The sequence below is a fragment of the Schistocerca gregaria genome, chromosome 2, assembly GCF_023897955.1.
Source record: "Schistocerca gregaria isolate iqSchGreg1 chromosome 2, iqSchGreg1.2, whole genome shotgun sequence".
NCBI classification, from domain to species: domain Eukaryota; kingdom Metazoa; phylum Arthropoda; class Insecta; order Orthoptera; family Acrididae; genus Schistocerca; species Schistocerca gregaria.
In genome coordinates, this window is record NC_064921.1 from 812834873 (window position 1) to 812852004 (window position 17132).

At 41.4% G+C, this 17132-nt stretch overlaps 1 protein-coding gene across 2 annotated transcripts in view; it reads right to left on the minus strand.

Annotated features, from left to right (window-relative positions):
- LOC126335121 (exostosin-3) overlaps window positions 1-17132 on the minus strand; it is a 163527-nt gene that overhangs the window by 113216 nt on the left and 33179 nt on the right. For both annotated transcript variants that reach the window (XM_049998075.1, XM_049998076.1), the window contains exons 3-4: window positions 10089-10215; window positions 7277-7428 (exon numbers count right to left, since the gene is read on the minus strand). In XM_049998075.1, coding sequence (XP_049854032.1) covers window positions 7277-7428; window positions 10089-10215 — 279 coding nt within the window. The remainder of the gene's footprint in view (window positions 1-7276; window positions 7429-10088; window positions 10216-17132) is intronic.

A 17132-nucleotide genomic window follows, 5' to 3' on the forward strand; every position in this document is an offset into this window, starting at 1 on the left:
TTTTAAGTACTAAAAACACATTCTGACTAGCAGCATGCATCCTGTTACTAAACACACTAAAATTCTGAAATGTTCCTGAGTCTGGAGGATGGCTACACAAGCCATCTTGTTAGATTAGGTGTTAGCACTAACAAGGTGCCCAACCTTTGTACTGGACGGAGTAGTAGTACATTCTGAGAGTTCCAGCTCAATCCCACAAGCAGCTTCGGAGATAAGTGCTGACTCAGAGTCCCACTTGCCTGCATAAACCTTATATGAGGCACATCAGTTTCCTCAGAAATTACCCGCTATTAACTGTTCTACCTCAATAGCCATGCATCTCAGCAGCATGCTGTACACCTTGAGATTGACAGGTTGTTTATACAGGTTTTTATTATCCTCACGATCCGGGCGGTCAAGTCAACATCCCCATTCCCCACGACACACAACATCCCCCGTCACGCTGCATGGTGTTTGGTGAAACATGCCCAGAGCTTACCAGTCTCCAACTCAAAAAGCCCAGGGTCACAAAGTCCGGATCCAACAAACAAATACTGAGCCCCTGAGGGCAGATGCTCGTACACCTCCAGTGGCAGAAGCTACACGAGAAGTGTTTTACACTACAGCAAGATTTGCTGTAAAAATTCCATGAATATACTATTCTAAAGCATCAACTAACACACTGTGACATCTTTCAAAAAGATCATGGAGGTAAAATCAAAGAGAATTGAGCTCTTACAGAGGCTTACCTAAGGTCATTCTTGTGAACTGTGATTTCTGTGAACTGTGTTTACCAACAAACCGAGTATTTTGAATTACTGTTTCTACTTATTTATTAATATGTGGACCACAGAATCTTTAGCACAAGTGAACAAGGGACCAATCTTCTGGATTGGTCTCCAGCCAATACAATTCATCATTGTAATCGATCAGATCCAGTATATGGATTTGTGATGTCATTTAACTTATGGGGACTCAGATTTTAATTGATTTTAGACGTACAATTATAGATAATGCTGCAAGGCTCTCTACAAAATCAGCAATGGAAGGAATGTGTGCAAAACACTAACTGGAAGTAGGGTAAGATGACTGGTAAAGACAGGAAAATTTCGTAAAAATGATAACAGGAAAAATAACACACAAAATGGGCAGTTTTTAGAGTGAAAATGGGAAATCCACAGGAGAACTTCATTCTAGTTGTTGTGACTTGCCAATCTTTCAAAGTGCCTCTGCACAGTTATGCGCGTCCTCTACATGTGGCGCTGTCTGCCAGCCATGCAGCAGCAGCGCCACCTAAGCGGCCAGCCAGCCAGCGGCCGCTAGACTTGGACTCAGGTATGATTTGACTGTTAAAGTGTACAAACATCTTATTCTGTTTACTCGATCTTTGACTTTCATGTATTCTGTCTTCCTTGAAATATATTTGTTCAACTTGAAGTTATAACAATTGGCGACGAGGTAGTGATTTTTCTTTTCCATCATTGACCCACATGTTTCCATGGCTACTTTAGAGCAACTATTGCGAGGTCTCATAGAACAGCAAACGCTTCTCACAAATGCGATTCGTGATTTCGTTGCGGCATCAAATGCAAGGCGTCTCTCGTTGTCATCTCTACCTCCTTTTCCTCCTTACGACGAGACGGCAGAAGACTGGTCTGATTACAAAAAAAGTCTTCAACAGGCACTTCTTGGCATTTCATGTCGCGGACAAACAAACATGTAAGTCTCTGTTTCTTTCATGGATTTCACCTCAAATGTATCAGTTGTTGTCGCAATTGGCTCCTTTGAAAGATCATGCATCTTTGTCCTTTGCTGAAATGTGTTCACTTCTGTCAGTCTATTTTCAAAAGCAGACTCAAGTGGTAGCCTCTCATGTTGCCTTTTATCGTTGTCAAAAACAACCAAATCAATCCTATCGTGCTTGGGCTGCTGAACTTCACGGTCTCAGTAGAAAGTGTCAATTTGTTACTGAAGTTCACAAAGAATCCTACGCCAATTCCATGGTATGGGATGCTATTATCCGATTGGCACCTGACAAAGATGTTAGGCAATGTGCCCTTCAGTTGGCAAATCCGACTCTAGATGAAGTCCTGTCCATCACTCAGTCTTTTGAAATTTCTAGCACCACTGGAGTGCAAACAGAGGCATGGGGCGACGTTGGGGAAATACAACCTCTGTGCGATGTTGACGAATGGTGTGGTGTATCCCCGCCGCCCAATGTGGCCACAGTATGCTCCCAAGCACAGCCTCGGCCTAACCGTAAACAAATCTCTAAGAAACTGCAGCAAAACCCCACGGCAACTTCCTTCATGTCCGCGGTGTTTTACAAAACATTCACAAGAAGACTGTCCACAACGTTGGGCCATGTGTCCCAAAAAAAATCCGACCGCATACATGATGTTCATGAACATGACGCTGATTCTGATTCTGTGTTGTCTGTCGATTGTGTACTTCTTCCCTTTCAGGGAATTTATTCCTCACTGTCCAAATATTTCGTCGGGATGCTCACATGCAGGTGGATACTGGTTCTGCTGCCACTATCATCAATTCTCAGACGTATCTTCAGTTGGGTTCTCCGATCCTGTCACCTGTCACTAGGCAATTACGGACTTACAACAAACAGAAGATTTCTCTCTTGGGACAATTTGATGGTGAGGTATCTTACAAATCTGTCGTTCGCTCTGTTCCCATATTTGTGGTCGACCATAGTATTCTCAAATTGAAAAAGAAGTTTTGGCCATTATTTATGCTCTTCATAAGTTTGGTGTTTTTCTCTATGGATCCAAATTTCATCTTGTTACGGATCACAAACCACTTGTTTCCTTGTTTCATTCATCAACATCACTTCCCGACAAGGCTGCACACCGCCTCCAGCATTGGGCTCTTTACTTGTCTTGTTTCCATTATGAGATTCATTTCCGGCCGACGGCTCAACATGCAAATGCTGATGCACTGTTTCGCCTTCCCATGGGTCCTGATCTGGCATTTGACGGGGAAGAACTTTTGGGTTTCCACCTGGATGTTGATGAGCAGCGGGTTGTGGACGGGTTCCTCATCACTGGGGACTGGCTGGCGGCTGCTCTCCTCTCCCGGGTTTTACGCTGTATTCAGAAGGGTTGGCCAGATTGTCCGTCCGCTAAGACTTCTGATCCGTTGCGGAACTACTACGCTTTGCTTTACCGCCTCACGGCTAGGGATGGTGTTATCCTCCTTTCCACCGAAAATGCTTCGCTGCGTGTTGTGGTACCTGCGTCTTTGCTTGCTTCGGTCTTGTGCCTCCTTCACCAAGGGCATTGGGGTCTCTCTCGCACAAAATCTCTGGCCCGCCGTCACATGTACTGGCCCAGCATCGACTCTGAAATCGCACACATGGTCGCTGCCTGTGGCCCTTGTGCGTCACAGGCCACCGCCCCGAAGTCACCTTTGTCACTGTGGCCTTCACCTGAGAAGCCCTGGGAGTGAATTCATGATGACTTCGTAGGACCTTTTTTAGGTACTTATTGGCTTCTCGTTATTGATGACTACTCTAACTTTCCTTTCATTGTCCGTTGCATGTTGCCTACGACCGCAGCAACCACCAATGCTCTAGCATTCATTTTCTCTTTGGAAGGCCTTTCCTCTACTCTTGTTACTGATAATGGTCCACAATTTGCCTCTTCCAATTTTGCGGATTTTTGTGCCCGTCATTATGTCATGCATGTCAAAGCCCCTTCGTTCCATCCGCGGTCAAACGGTGAGGCTGAACAACTGGTCCGCACATTTAAGGCTCAGATGAGGAAACTCCTGACTACTTCTGCTGCTGATGATGCGCTTCTCCAATTTCTGGCTTCTTACCATTTCATCCCCATGGGCGACCACAGCCCAGCTGAGCTCTTACATGGCCAACAGCCCCGCACGCTACTTCATCTTCTGTGGCCTTCCACCTCACGGCCGCCAGTGCCTTCGTTTGGCCGGTTTACCGCCGACAACCTCGTATGGGTATGGGGATATGGCAGGCGGCAAAAATGGAGTCCTGGCCGCATCTTATGACACCGTGGCCAAAGCCTGTACGGAATACAGACGGGCACGGGTGTTGCAGTGCGTCATTCGGACCAGCTTTGGCCTCGTGTGCAGCAACGCCTGTTCCGGATGCCACTATACCACCTTCGACTCTACCTGACGTTTGGGACCCTGGAATCTCTCATTACTCACAATGCAGTCCTCTCACCATCATATCAGTGCCAGCACAAGAACTGACGCCACCAGGAGATAGATGTGCCCATGCAGGAACCAGATGACCATCATCTGTCGGAGCAACTCTACTCGCCTCCTTCTCCTACGGACGCAGACACATCGCGGACACATCGCCCATGTCTCCTGTTATAACAACCGGACTTGCTGCACGGGCAGATTGGTGCATGGGGCCCCCAGCAGATTCGATCCCCACGTCTCCTGTCATCTAGACCCGTTATTGTCGGGGACACTTCTGTCCGTACGGGAAGCCCCCTCCTCAAGACTTTACGGCCAGTCAAACAACACCTATGGACGTTAGCAATCTACAGGCCACCTCCATCAAGACCTGTGCAGAAACTTCAAAGGGGGGAAAATTGTTGTGACTTGCAGATCTTTCAAAGTGCTGCCGCGCAGTTACACGCGTCCCCTACATGCGGTGCTGTCTGCCAGCCATGCAGCAGCAGCAGCAGCAGCGCCACCCGGCCAGCCAGCCAGCGGCCGCTAGACTCGGACTCAGTTATGATTTGACTGTTAAAGTGTACACACGTCCTACTCTGTTTACTCAATCTGTGACTTTCATGTATTGTGTCTTGTTTGAAATATTTTGTTCAACTTTAAGTTATAACACTAGTAACAACCAAATCATAATGCCCAACACTTTTGCACAGCAAAGCATAAAAATTAAAGACTCATTCTGTACACATTTTTAATATGGGGCATTAATTAAAATGCACCCTTTTGTAACATGCGAGTATAACCACCAAATACGGCACTTTAGTTTTACAAATATATAAGTCAACATGGTGTCTCTGCCATTTGTTTCTATAAGTCAATAACGGAACATGATACACGACACCAAAGAAACTTCATGGTCGTCACATTCACCAAATGGAAAAACTTAAAGCATGCTGCATGTGAGTATTACGACTGACAGCTTGGAATCACATGTGCTGGTTTTGTCACCTCGCAACAACCTTATGACCTTTCACATAACCTAAGACTTTAGGCTAAAGAGAGATCAGGCTGACACTGCAAACTGCATTCACAAACAGCAAAAATAGTATTGAATAAATACTAAAATAAACATTCCCAGTGACTTGTTTTATCACCAGAAACACCTTTGCACGATATCATGTGTCATGTGATGTCATTCGCTGACAGACACAAACCGAATAGGGGCCATGCTGATTTGCATGATTGTGAAGCTAAAGTGCCGTACTTTGTGATTTTTGTATTTATACATGCGTACTATGAAACTATACAGGTTAACTGATGTGTGCCATTAATGCCTCTCCAAATTGTGTCTTTTGGGCACAATTTGTTTCATAAAAGTATCCCGAAATGTGTTGTTGCCAAATAAAATACTACCTTTACCCCAAATTAAAAGAGTCCTTTATTGTGGGAAAACAAATGTCTGGTGATGAAATAAGCAAAATATTGAAAAACATGATGAGACATATAATTCAGGAAGAAGTGAAGAAACACACCGAACTCAACCTTCAAACTACACTCTTATGCTCACAGATCCAAGCAAGTCAGTGTTAACAGCTCTATGTTCTTGTTTCAACCAGCGGGTGGTGGTGGTGGTGGTGGTGGTGGTGGAGAAGAAGGAGAAGAAGAAGAAGAAGAAGAAGAAGAAGAATTATATTAATTTCAAAATACCAAAGGGGTCATTAAGTGTACCTGGAATGGCAGGTCTCAGCCTTGTAGATATTCTAAAAACATACAATTTCCTTAGTAATTTAGTGGAAAAGCTAGTTTCAATATCAGTGTGAAATGTGGAGGTTGTGAAACATCTGGTGTTATACTGAAGCCAAATATAGAATACGGTGGTAATTCCATGCTGTACTGAAGCTCTGACGTATTAACAGTGCATTTCAGGAGAGGACTATCTTCTGAAAAAATTTCATTTTTGTGTGGTTGCTGAGCTATTTTTCTGTAATTGGTTAGATTTAAAGGTTTTAACGTCAATGATTCCCTTTTTCCAGTAATCTCAATAAATGTGATATGTGATGTCAACAAATACAATGTAACTGATAGGCACTTCTCATTTCGAAAATAACTGTGGAAACAATTAAATAAGAAAAAATAAGGAACATGTGGTACTTCATAAATAAAGATACACAAACTAATAAAAGAATTGGCAAAAAAGACACCAAAATTGGGAGAAAAATTCGCCAAAATTTTTCGTCAAATCTGTCCTAAAATAACACAGAAATTGGCAAAATCTTGCACTAAAATTAGCAAAAAATAGCACTACATTTGCAAAAGAAAAATCACTGAAAGTGGCAAAAATAGTACTGAATTCAGCAAAATTGGCATTGACTCTGGCAACCAAAAATCAGCCATAAAATGAAACCATTTTCTCCTGTCTCTAAAGATAGGACACATGTTAAGGACATCTGGGAATAGCTTCCATGGTACTAGAGGGAGTTGCAGAGGGAAAAATTTCTAACAGACAAAACATATTGGAATACATAGAACAAATAATTGAAGACTTTGATATAAGTGTTACTATGCTATGAAGAGATTGTCACAGGAGAGAAAATTATGGTGGGTCACATCAAACCACCAGCCAGCAGACTGTTTACTCAAATATCCTCCTCCCTCCCCCCCCCCCCCCCCCCCCACACACACACACAAAATGATAAGCTGACAATCATTTGGAACCTCACCACTAACAAATGTGAGACCATGGCACCAGCACCTTAACCACTCCCTCTCGCATCAGTTCAATTCATCAGTTATGTTGGTAATAAAATTAAATTAAAATGAGGATACTCCCTCTACATACTCTTCGTTTCTATCTCACTAACATTGGTCCCTGCTCTAACGCACAAGCAGAAGCTATTATCCTCATATTTACGGTGGACCTATCATGTATGCAAGCATACTTTTATCAATCATACAAAAAGACTACTGAATAAAATAAGAATCTAATTTGTGATACCTCAAGTATTTTTACAAACTATTCAAAGAATAATAGAAACCTACATGTCATACTAGTGTCACATGTAGAAAATGTGGTACACGCAATATGTTATCTTACATCTTCTATAGAAATAAATAAATACAGTTGACAGACCTGCTCCACTGACATTTTTAATCTCTCAAGTTCAGTCTGTTCATGGTGAAGTTCTTGCTTCAATTCATCGATCTTCTGCGTAAGGCTGACAACCTCAACCTGTAGCTTTTGACGTCGAGATTCTAAATCTCTAAGTTCTGCGCTGACCGAACCTGGTCATAGAATAAATGATGTAAACACACTGAAAAAATTTGCTATTAAATAACAATAAATAGAATAGAATAGAATTTATTGTCTGGTAACATACAATTTCAAGCCATTGACTTAATGTAAGGAGACTCGTAAAACACAAGAACTGGTTTACAATGTTCCTTATAATATCAGTAATAATATATACAGTACTGAATAATTACTTAATTAAGCTATTAATAATTTTTCTTCAAAAGTAATGAACTTTTAAAAACTAACAGTCCTAAGCATTTGTTCTCTCCTGCTCAAATTTTCAGATTGTCATTTATGAATTCTTCTACTGAATAGTAAAATTTCTGCACTAGTTTCTCAAATAAGGATTTTTTTCAATGTTTCTAAATTTATGTTGAGCAATTCTCTTCCTCTTGCATTGTTGTAAAATATAATGTGGAGTTGTGAGCATAAAGTTTTAAATGGTGGATGGGCAGCATAAATTTATTTCGATTTCATCATGTCGAAAATGATTTGCTACAAATAAATCAGGGTTACAGTGTACAAAGATAATCAGCTCATATATGCACAATGAGGGAACACTTAATATACTCAGATCTTTTAGGAGTGGGTGACATTATTTTCTTCACCCTACATTATGCATATTTCTAATGATGTTTTTCTGAAGTTTTAGTATTTGACACATATGGTTTGAGTTACCACAAAATACAATTCTGTACCTTATTACTAACTCAAAGAAACCGTGATATACCACTTTTCTTATGTGCATAATGGTAGCATTGTGCAATATCCTCATTCCATATTCTAGGCTATTTAATTTATTTGCAAGGTACTATATACGTGATCCCCACAATAGATTTTTATCTAGTTGCATTCCTAGGAATTTCACACAGCTAGCTTCCTGAAAATCCTAGTTTTTATGACTGACCTGAATATCATTTAATTCTGCTCATGTTTTGAACTGCATTAATTGAGTTTTTGCCATGTTTAATTTTAACCCATTTAAATCAAGCCAGGCATCTAATTTTTCTTAAGTACTTAATACAGTTTGCAGAATTTGATCAGTACTGTCACTTTCAATGATTACATATGTGTCATCTACAAATAAAACTGAGTGACACTCAATATTAAGTGGCAGATCACTTATGTAAAACAGAAACAGAATGGAACCTAAAACAGAACCTTGAAAATGGTTTTCCACTTTGAAGTATAAGTCCCTCTCTCTGATGATATAACCACTCTGTCTTCGGTTGGTTAGATAAGACTTAAACCATTTTAATTTCATGCCCCTAAGTCCATTACTTTTCCAATTTACAGAGTAGCAAGAAGTGATTCGCACTATCACTGGCCTTTGATAGGTCACAAAAAATTCCTGTGTCATGCAGTGAGTTGTCTAGAGATGAGCTACTTTTATCAACAAAATGATTTATAGCAGATACTGTGGTTTGCCTTTTTGAAATCCATAATGATTTTTTTTAAAATTATTTTAAATTTATCTATGAAATTTTGAATTTTTATGGTGACTACCTTTTCAAATATTTTTGATTGTGATGGAAGAAGAGAGACTGGGCAATAGATTCCCATACATTCTTTTGGGCCTTTTTTTAAATAGTGGCTTAACTACTGCATACTTCAGTGTGTCTGGAAAATAACCTCCTAAAAGGGACTGGTTAACTACTGTAGTTAGTGGTTGCGCAATTATTTTAGACACTGTTTTTAACACTTTTCTTGTTATCCCAGCCCATCCTGCTGATGTTTTACTTTTTAATGATAGTATCAAATTTTCTATATCTTTACAGTAGTTTTAGTAAATATACTGAACAATTCACCTTCAAATTGACCTCTGTTGAAGAAACTTACCTTGTCTGGGTGATCTCCTACATAGCTATTTGATCTGTATACATTTATAAAGATTTCGTTACATAATTCAGAAATGAGCAGGATTTACACAAGTTTTATGCTCTATCCGGTGCCACATGTTTAACCTTTGATCACCGACCATAATGCCTTTGATGTGTTTTCACTATCCAATATAAATCTATTACTTGCCAGTTCTTTGGCTGCCTTTACAACTTAAAAAAAAATGTTATTTTTTACATAGGTTACAAAATAAGGACTTTTGTTATGTTTTAGTTCCATAAGTAGCCATATTTTTTCTTGCACTAGAGATTTTTATTCCTTCAGTAATCCACTTTAATTTATTTCCTACTTTTTATGATGTACAATAAGGGGGACAGCAATTGTAAATATCAGTGTCAAGTGTGCTGCAGTTGCACATATACAATTTATGAGAATGACTAAGTTTCAAATTTCATATAAATCAAAACAACTTACTCAATCAAGAAATCAGAAAAGCAACATACTAAAAAGTGCTTGAAACATAATAGCTTCAAGACAGTCAAGAAAATTATGCCAGGGCAAAATGCATTATTAAGTTTGTAAATGAGCCTGTGTTACATTGTGATGGCATGTAGAGTACTATGCTTTTGATACACCAATCCCATGGCTCAAACACTTTCAAACAAGTTAATAATGCAATTCCCCATGCCCAATGTTGGATCTGCTCCCTCCCCATGTGTTATCATTACCTTGTAAAAGCCAGTCAGTCACTGATAACAATATTTTATTGCTTATTGAAAACTATCAAAAACTGATCATAGCAAGCACACACCTTTTATCCTCAACATTTCTTCAATCCTCAACTTTAAATCAGAAGCTTTCATTGTGCTGAAATCCTCAAAAGCTTCCAACTGAGAGCGGGTTCTATGTACATCGCCATTTGGTGCATTGCTCTCGACCTGAGAGAAAAAAAAAAAAAAAAAAAAACTAGGATAATGTAAGGAAACAACAATCAATGAATAAATGAATCACTCAAAATACCAGTAAATGATTTAAACATAATCATACTGATAAAAAAATCTTACCTGGTAGTGTTAAATTTTTACCATTTCCCCCCTCTCATGAATTCCTATTGACATATTCCACATTAACTTCAGACTATACATCACACATAGGAGATGATCTCAAGACTATATTAATCAATGAAACCCCAGGTTGGAATATCAACAATGTAGTAAAGATGACACATTAAGTTGCAGGCAGGCAGAATTAAAAGACATATAAGCTTTGTGCCACAGCCTTTGTCAGAAAAAGAAAGTGAAACACACACCATTTATTCATCAGAGGTACAAACTGCCAGAGTTGGTGGTCATGTATGTGCTCTTTCTTTTTCTGGTGAAGGCTGTGGCCGAAAGCTTATGTGTGTCATTTAATTGTGCCTGCCAGCAATTTAATGTGTCATCTTTATGGTAAGTAACAATCTTTTTCTACACTGTTGATATTTCAAGACTACATTGGTAATATTCTAAGAGTTCAACAAAATAAAAATTTTAAAATTGATTCTCTGACATATAAATTGAATAAAATTTCAGCAATGGAAGGAGCAACACTTCTTTCTGGGCAAGGTTTTGACTCTTATGGAAAATGACAAACAAGCTACACAATAATCAACAATACTCAAAATTCTGTACTCAGCAGAAATGTAACTTACATATGTTCCAATATAATGAAAAAGAAAGTCGCTACTCATCATACAGGAGAGATGCTGACTTGCAGATAGGCACAACAAAAAGATTGTCACAAATAAAGCTTTTGACCAGTAAGGCCTTCATTAAAAACAGACAGTAGATAAACACACACACACACACACACACACACACACACACACACACGACTCATGCACACATGACTGCAGTCCCAGGCAACTGAGGAAACACTACGAGCAGCGGTACCAGTGCATGACGGGAGTGGCGACCGGGTGGGAGGAAGGAGGAGGCTGGCATGGGGATGGGGAGGGATAGTAGGGTAGGGGTGGCGGACAGTGACCTGCTACTGGGGAGCAAGCAGTGACGAGGTGGAGAAAGGTAGGGCAGTATGTGCAGTCAGAGGACAGTAACATCCTGCCCACTATTCTTCCCACAGTGGTATTCTGCCGCCCACCGAACCGACACAATATACTTGTCCATCCTTTCACAATCCCTGCTCCCAACCCCTTACCTCATGGCTCATACCCCTGTAATAGACCTAGTTGCAACACCTGTCCCATACATCCTACTACTACCACCTACTCCAGTCCTGTCACTATCATCATCTATCCCATCAAAGGCAGGGCTACCTGTGAAACCTGTCATGTGATCTACAAGTTAAGCTGCAACCACTGTGCTGCATTCTATGTGGGCACGACAACCAACAAGCTGTATGTCTGCATGAATGGCCACCGACAAACTGTGGCCAAGAAACAAATGCACCACCCTGTAACTCAGCATGTCGCCAAACATGATATCCTTCATTTCAATGACTGCTTTACAGCCTGTGCCATATGGATCCTTCCCACCAACACCCACTTTCCTGAACTCCACAGTTGGCAATTTTCCCTGCAATATATCCTATGTTCCCACAACCCTCCTGACCTCAACCTTCGTTTAGTCATTGTCCTCTCCCATCCACCCCCTCCCCTGTTCCCATTCAGCACTACACAGTCCTCATTGCACCCAGTCTTTTTATTTCTTGAATGAATTTTATCCATAGTGGATGCCGTCGAACTCCATGACTGTTCCTTTATAGGGTGTAGAAAAATATCCACTACCAGTCACAATAAAAGGTTATTTATTTGTCACACGAGCATGTTCAGGCTTGCGCCCATCCTCAGGTGTTTATACATTCATGTTCATGTTTATACTGTTGGAGATCACTGTATACACTGCATCCATCAGTATAAACATGTACATGAATGTATAAATAGCTGAGGATGGGCGCAAGCCTGAAACCGGTCGTGTAACAAATAAATAACCTTTTATTGTGACTGGTAGCAGATATTTTTATTTCTCTTCTTCCACCCCCCTCCCCTCCTGACTGCACTTAGCTGCCCTACCCTCTCTTCACCTCGTCCCTGCGTGCTCCCCAGCAGCATGTCACTGTCCACAACCCCTACCCTATTATCCCTCCCCCCCCCCCCCCCCCCCAGTCGCCTCTCCCATCACACATTGGTGCTGCTTCCCCGTGTGGGCTTAGTTGCCTGAGAGTACAGTTGCATGTGAGAGTTACGTTGCATTGCGTTTGCATTTGTGTGTGTGTGTGTGTGTGTGTGTGTGTGTGTGTGTGTGTGTGTGTGTGGTCCATTTTTGACGAAGACCTTACTGGCCGAAAGCTATATTGTGACAGTCTTTTTGTTGTGCCTATCTGAGACTCAGCATCTCCGCTCTATGGTGAGTAGCAACTTTCCTTTTCATTACATTGTTACGTTGCATCCTGGAGTTTACATTGTTTGATAGTTTCATGTTCCATGGATCATTTTGCACGAGAAATTGTAATGATGTAGAATAAATTATTTTACATTCACATCAAAAATTAATTTGTAAATATGGTTACGCAACAGACATTTCTTAGGCTTTTTATTTTTTTTTTTTTAATTTTAATTTTTTGTTTAAATGTGCAGATATGAGATAGTCATTCCTACCCATCACCTTTTACACATTGCAATAATAGAAATTCTTCTATGGAATAGGAGTTGTCAAGGAGAAACTTTTTCACTTTGTTTTCAAATTTTACTTTGCAGCCTCTCAGAAATTTTATATCACTGGGTAAGTGATCAAAAACTTTTGTTGCAGCATTGTGTTCCCTTTTCTGTGCTAAAGGCTACCTTAACGTGGAGTAATAAATCTCACTTTCCCTTCTGATATTGTAATTATGTACATCATTGTTCCTTTTGAACTGTAGTGGATTATTTACACCAAACTTCATGAATGAATAAATACACTGTGAAGCAGTAGTCCTAATGCCCAACTCCTTAAACAGGTGTCTACAAGATGATTGTGGGAGAGCACCACATGTTATTCTTATAGCACCTTTTAAGCAATGAGGACTTTCTTTCTTAAAAATGAGTTACCCCAGAATATTATTCCATATGAGATTACTGAATGAAAATATGCAAAAGATGTCAAGTAACTGATTTGTCTCTGTCCAAGATTAGCAATGTTTCTATGTACAAATGTGATGCATACAAATCATATTCCACATCCAATTGTTAGTACATATTTAAACAAAATGTTCTGTCCCCAGTTTAAATTCTCATTAATATGGACACCTGTGAATTTTGAAGTTTCCAGAGACAAAAATGAAATACTGATCTTTAATAACAAGTCAACACTACAATGAAAAAAGAATCAGCTGCAGACAGTTGGTTGAAGAGAAAAAATGAAAATACACACATAAAAAAAAGTTTTGCACCACCCTGGTTCCCAGAACCCCTGAAGGTAGACGTTGACTGTGGATATTGTATCACAGAGACAATTCCTCTGACTGTTCAGAGATGTCACTAAACCCACCCAAAGATGTAAACAACCATGCATGAGCAGCACCTACTAGACAGAGTGGGTGCATTAGCCGATCAGTTCCAGTCATTCCACCAGGAAGGAGACGCACGCCTCGTGTTGTCTGTATTTCAACCATGCCTAGATGGTCAATACGGTGGCTCAATCGCGTCCACATTGTTACTTTGTGCCACGAAGGGCTCTCAACAAGGAAAGTGTCCAAGCTTCTTGAAGTGAACCAAAGCAATGTTGTTCAGACATTTAGAAGATACAAAGAGACAGGAACTGTTGATGACATGCCTCGCTCAGGCCACCCAAGGCCTACTACTGCAGTGGATGACTGCTACCTACGGATTATGGCTCTGAGGAACCCTGACAGCAACATCACCATGTTGAATAACGCTTTTTGTGCAGCCACAGGACGTGATGTTATGACTCAAACTGTGTGCAATAGGCTGCATGATGCGCATCTTCACTCCCGATGTCCATGGCGAGCTCCATCTTTGCAACCACAACACCATTCAGCACAGTATATATGGGCCCAACTTGCCGAATGGACCACTAAGGATTGGCATCATGTTCTCTTCACCGATGAGTGTCGCATATGCCTTCAACCAGACAATCATCGGAGATGTGTTTGGAGGCAGCCCAGTCAGGCTGAATGCCTTAGACACACTGTCCAGCGAATGCAGCAACGTGGAGATTCCCTCCTGTTTTGGGGTGGCATTATGCAGGCCAACGTATGCCACTGGTGGTCATGGAAGGCACCATAATGGCTGTATGATACATGAATGCCATCCTCTGACCCATTGTGCAACTATTTTGGCAGTATATTGGCAAGGCATTCGTCTTCATGGACGAAAACACACCTCCACTGTGTACATCTTGTGAATGACTTCCTGCAGGATAAGGACATCGCTCGACTAGAGTGGCCAGCATGTTCTCCAAACATAAACACTATCAAACATGCCTGGGATAAACTGAAAAGGGCTGTTTATGGACGACGTGATCCACCAACCACTCTGAGGGATCTATGCCGAATCGCCATTGAGGAGTGGGACAATCTGGACCAACAGTGCCTTGATGAATTTGTGGATAGTATGCCAAGATAAATGCAGGCATGCATCAATGCAAGAGGACATGCTACTGAGTATCAGAGGTAGCGGTGTGTACAGAAATCTGGACCACCACCTCTCAAGGTCTCGCTGTATGGTGGTACCACATGCAATGCGTGATTTTTAAGAGCAATAAAAAGGGCAGAAATGATGTTTGTGTTGATCTCTATTCCAATTTTCTGTACAGGTTCCGGAACTCTCAGAACCAAGGTGATGCAAAACTTTTTTTGATGTGTGTATTACTCACTCAACATCCAGGTTGAGTAGGCATGTACAAGTCCAAATACAGGAATAAAATAAAAGCCATGGAATGATGCCAACAAGATTAAAATAGTATGGTGGATAATAATGTCACTAAGGTATATAATCACAATGGATGAAAACAAAATATGGATGGTGTTTTACATAGTTACCTATTAAACTGGAATAACTAAGAAATGCAAAATTTAAAAAACAAAATGCAATTTCATTAAGACAAAGCCCCAGAGCAGTGTTTCATTCTACCATTTCTCTTTCTCCTCCTACTTCTGTGTCTTGTAAATTTCATATCAACAAAACAGACTTCTTGATGCATACAAATTTTATTACACATCCAATTGTTAGTACAAATTTAAACAATGGGAAGTTCAGGTAGGAATATCGACATTATTATGAAAAGGATAGGCTGTCACTCACCATTAAAGATGACATGCCGAGTTGCAGTCACGCACAATGAAAAGGGTGTTGCACATTTAGCTTTCAGCCAGCACCATCCTCACACAATAAAATGCACATACATCCACACAAGTAAGCACACCTCATGCATACATGATCGCTATCTGCAGCCACTGTTGCGAAATGCAGTGGTGTTGCATCGAACAGAAACATCAATCTCGAGTGGAGCAGGGAAGGGGGACGGATAGCAGAGTAAGGGGGGGGGGGGGGGGGGGGATAGGAGCCAGTGCTGCCTGGCAGAATGTGCAGGGTAGCTGGACAAGGCTGCCAGATGCAGCTTCAAGAGGTGGAGGCAGGCAGGGTGGATTCGGGGGAGGGGAGAGGGGTGGGGTACATTGAGAGTGAAGGGTAGATGGAGAGTGGAAAAGGAAAGGGCAGAGAAGGGAAAGAAATTGGTGGGAGCACTGGTAGAGAATGGCAGAGAATGAGGGGCCCTGAATCGGGAGGAGGTGAAAGGAAAGAGGGGGGCGGAAACTGTTGGATGGAGACTGTAGGAACAGTAGGTTACGCAGGTTGAGATCAGGACAATTTCATAAGTGGAGAATGTGTTGAAAGGATAACACCCATCTGCACAGTTCTGAGAAGTTAGTGGTGGAGAAAATGATGCTGAGGGCCCTGTTTGTTAAGCAGCTCTTGAAATCAAGTGTGTTATTTTCAGCTACATGTTGTGCCACAGGATGGTCCACTCTGCTCTTGGTCACAGTTTGGTGGTGGCAATTAATCCTAACGCACAACTGGTTGGTAGTGATACCAATATAAAAAGCTGTCCAGCGATTGCAGCAGAGCTGGTATATGACATGGCTGCTTTCACAAGCAGGCCATCCCATAATGAAGTAGGTTAAGCCTGTGACAGGACTACAATAAATAGCGCTGTGTGGGCAGACTGGGCAGGTCTTACACTTTGGTCTTCTACAGGGATATTATCCCTGTGACAGGGGCCTGGGATTGGGGCTGAAATAGCAAACTAAAACTATGTTAACGTACTGTTCCTAAACCCTCCACCTGATAGTTTTAACGCCCTCTGTCCTACACCACCTCCCTAATTCGCGGTCCCTCATCTACATCTACATCTACATCTACATCCGTACTCCGCAAGCCACCTGACGGTGTGTGGCGGAGGGTACCCTGAGTACCTCTATCGGTTCTCCCTTCTATTCCAGTCTCGTATTGTACGTGAAAAGAAGGATTGTCGGTATGCTTCTGTGTGGGCTCTAATCTCTCTGATTTTATCCTCATGGTCTCTTCGCGAGATATACGTAGGAGGGAGCAATATACTGCTTGACTCTTCGGTGAAGGTATGTTCTCGAAACTTTAACAAAAGCCCGTACCGAGCTACTGAGCGTCTCTCCTGCAGAGTCTTCCACTGGAGTTTATCTATCATCTCCGTAACGCTTTCGCAATTACTAAATGATCCTGTAACGAAGCACGCTGCTCTCCGTTGGATCTTCTCTATCTCTTCTATCAACCCTACCTGGTGCGGATCCCACACTGCTGAGCAGTATTCAAGCATTGGGCGAA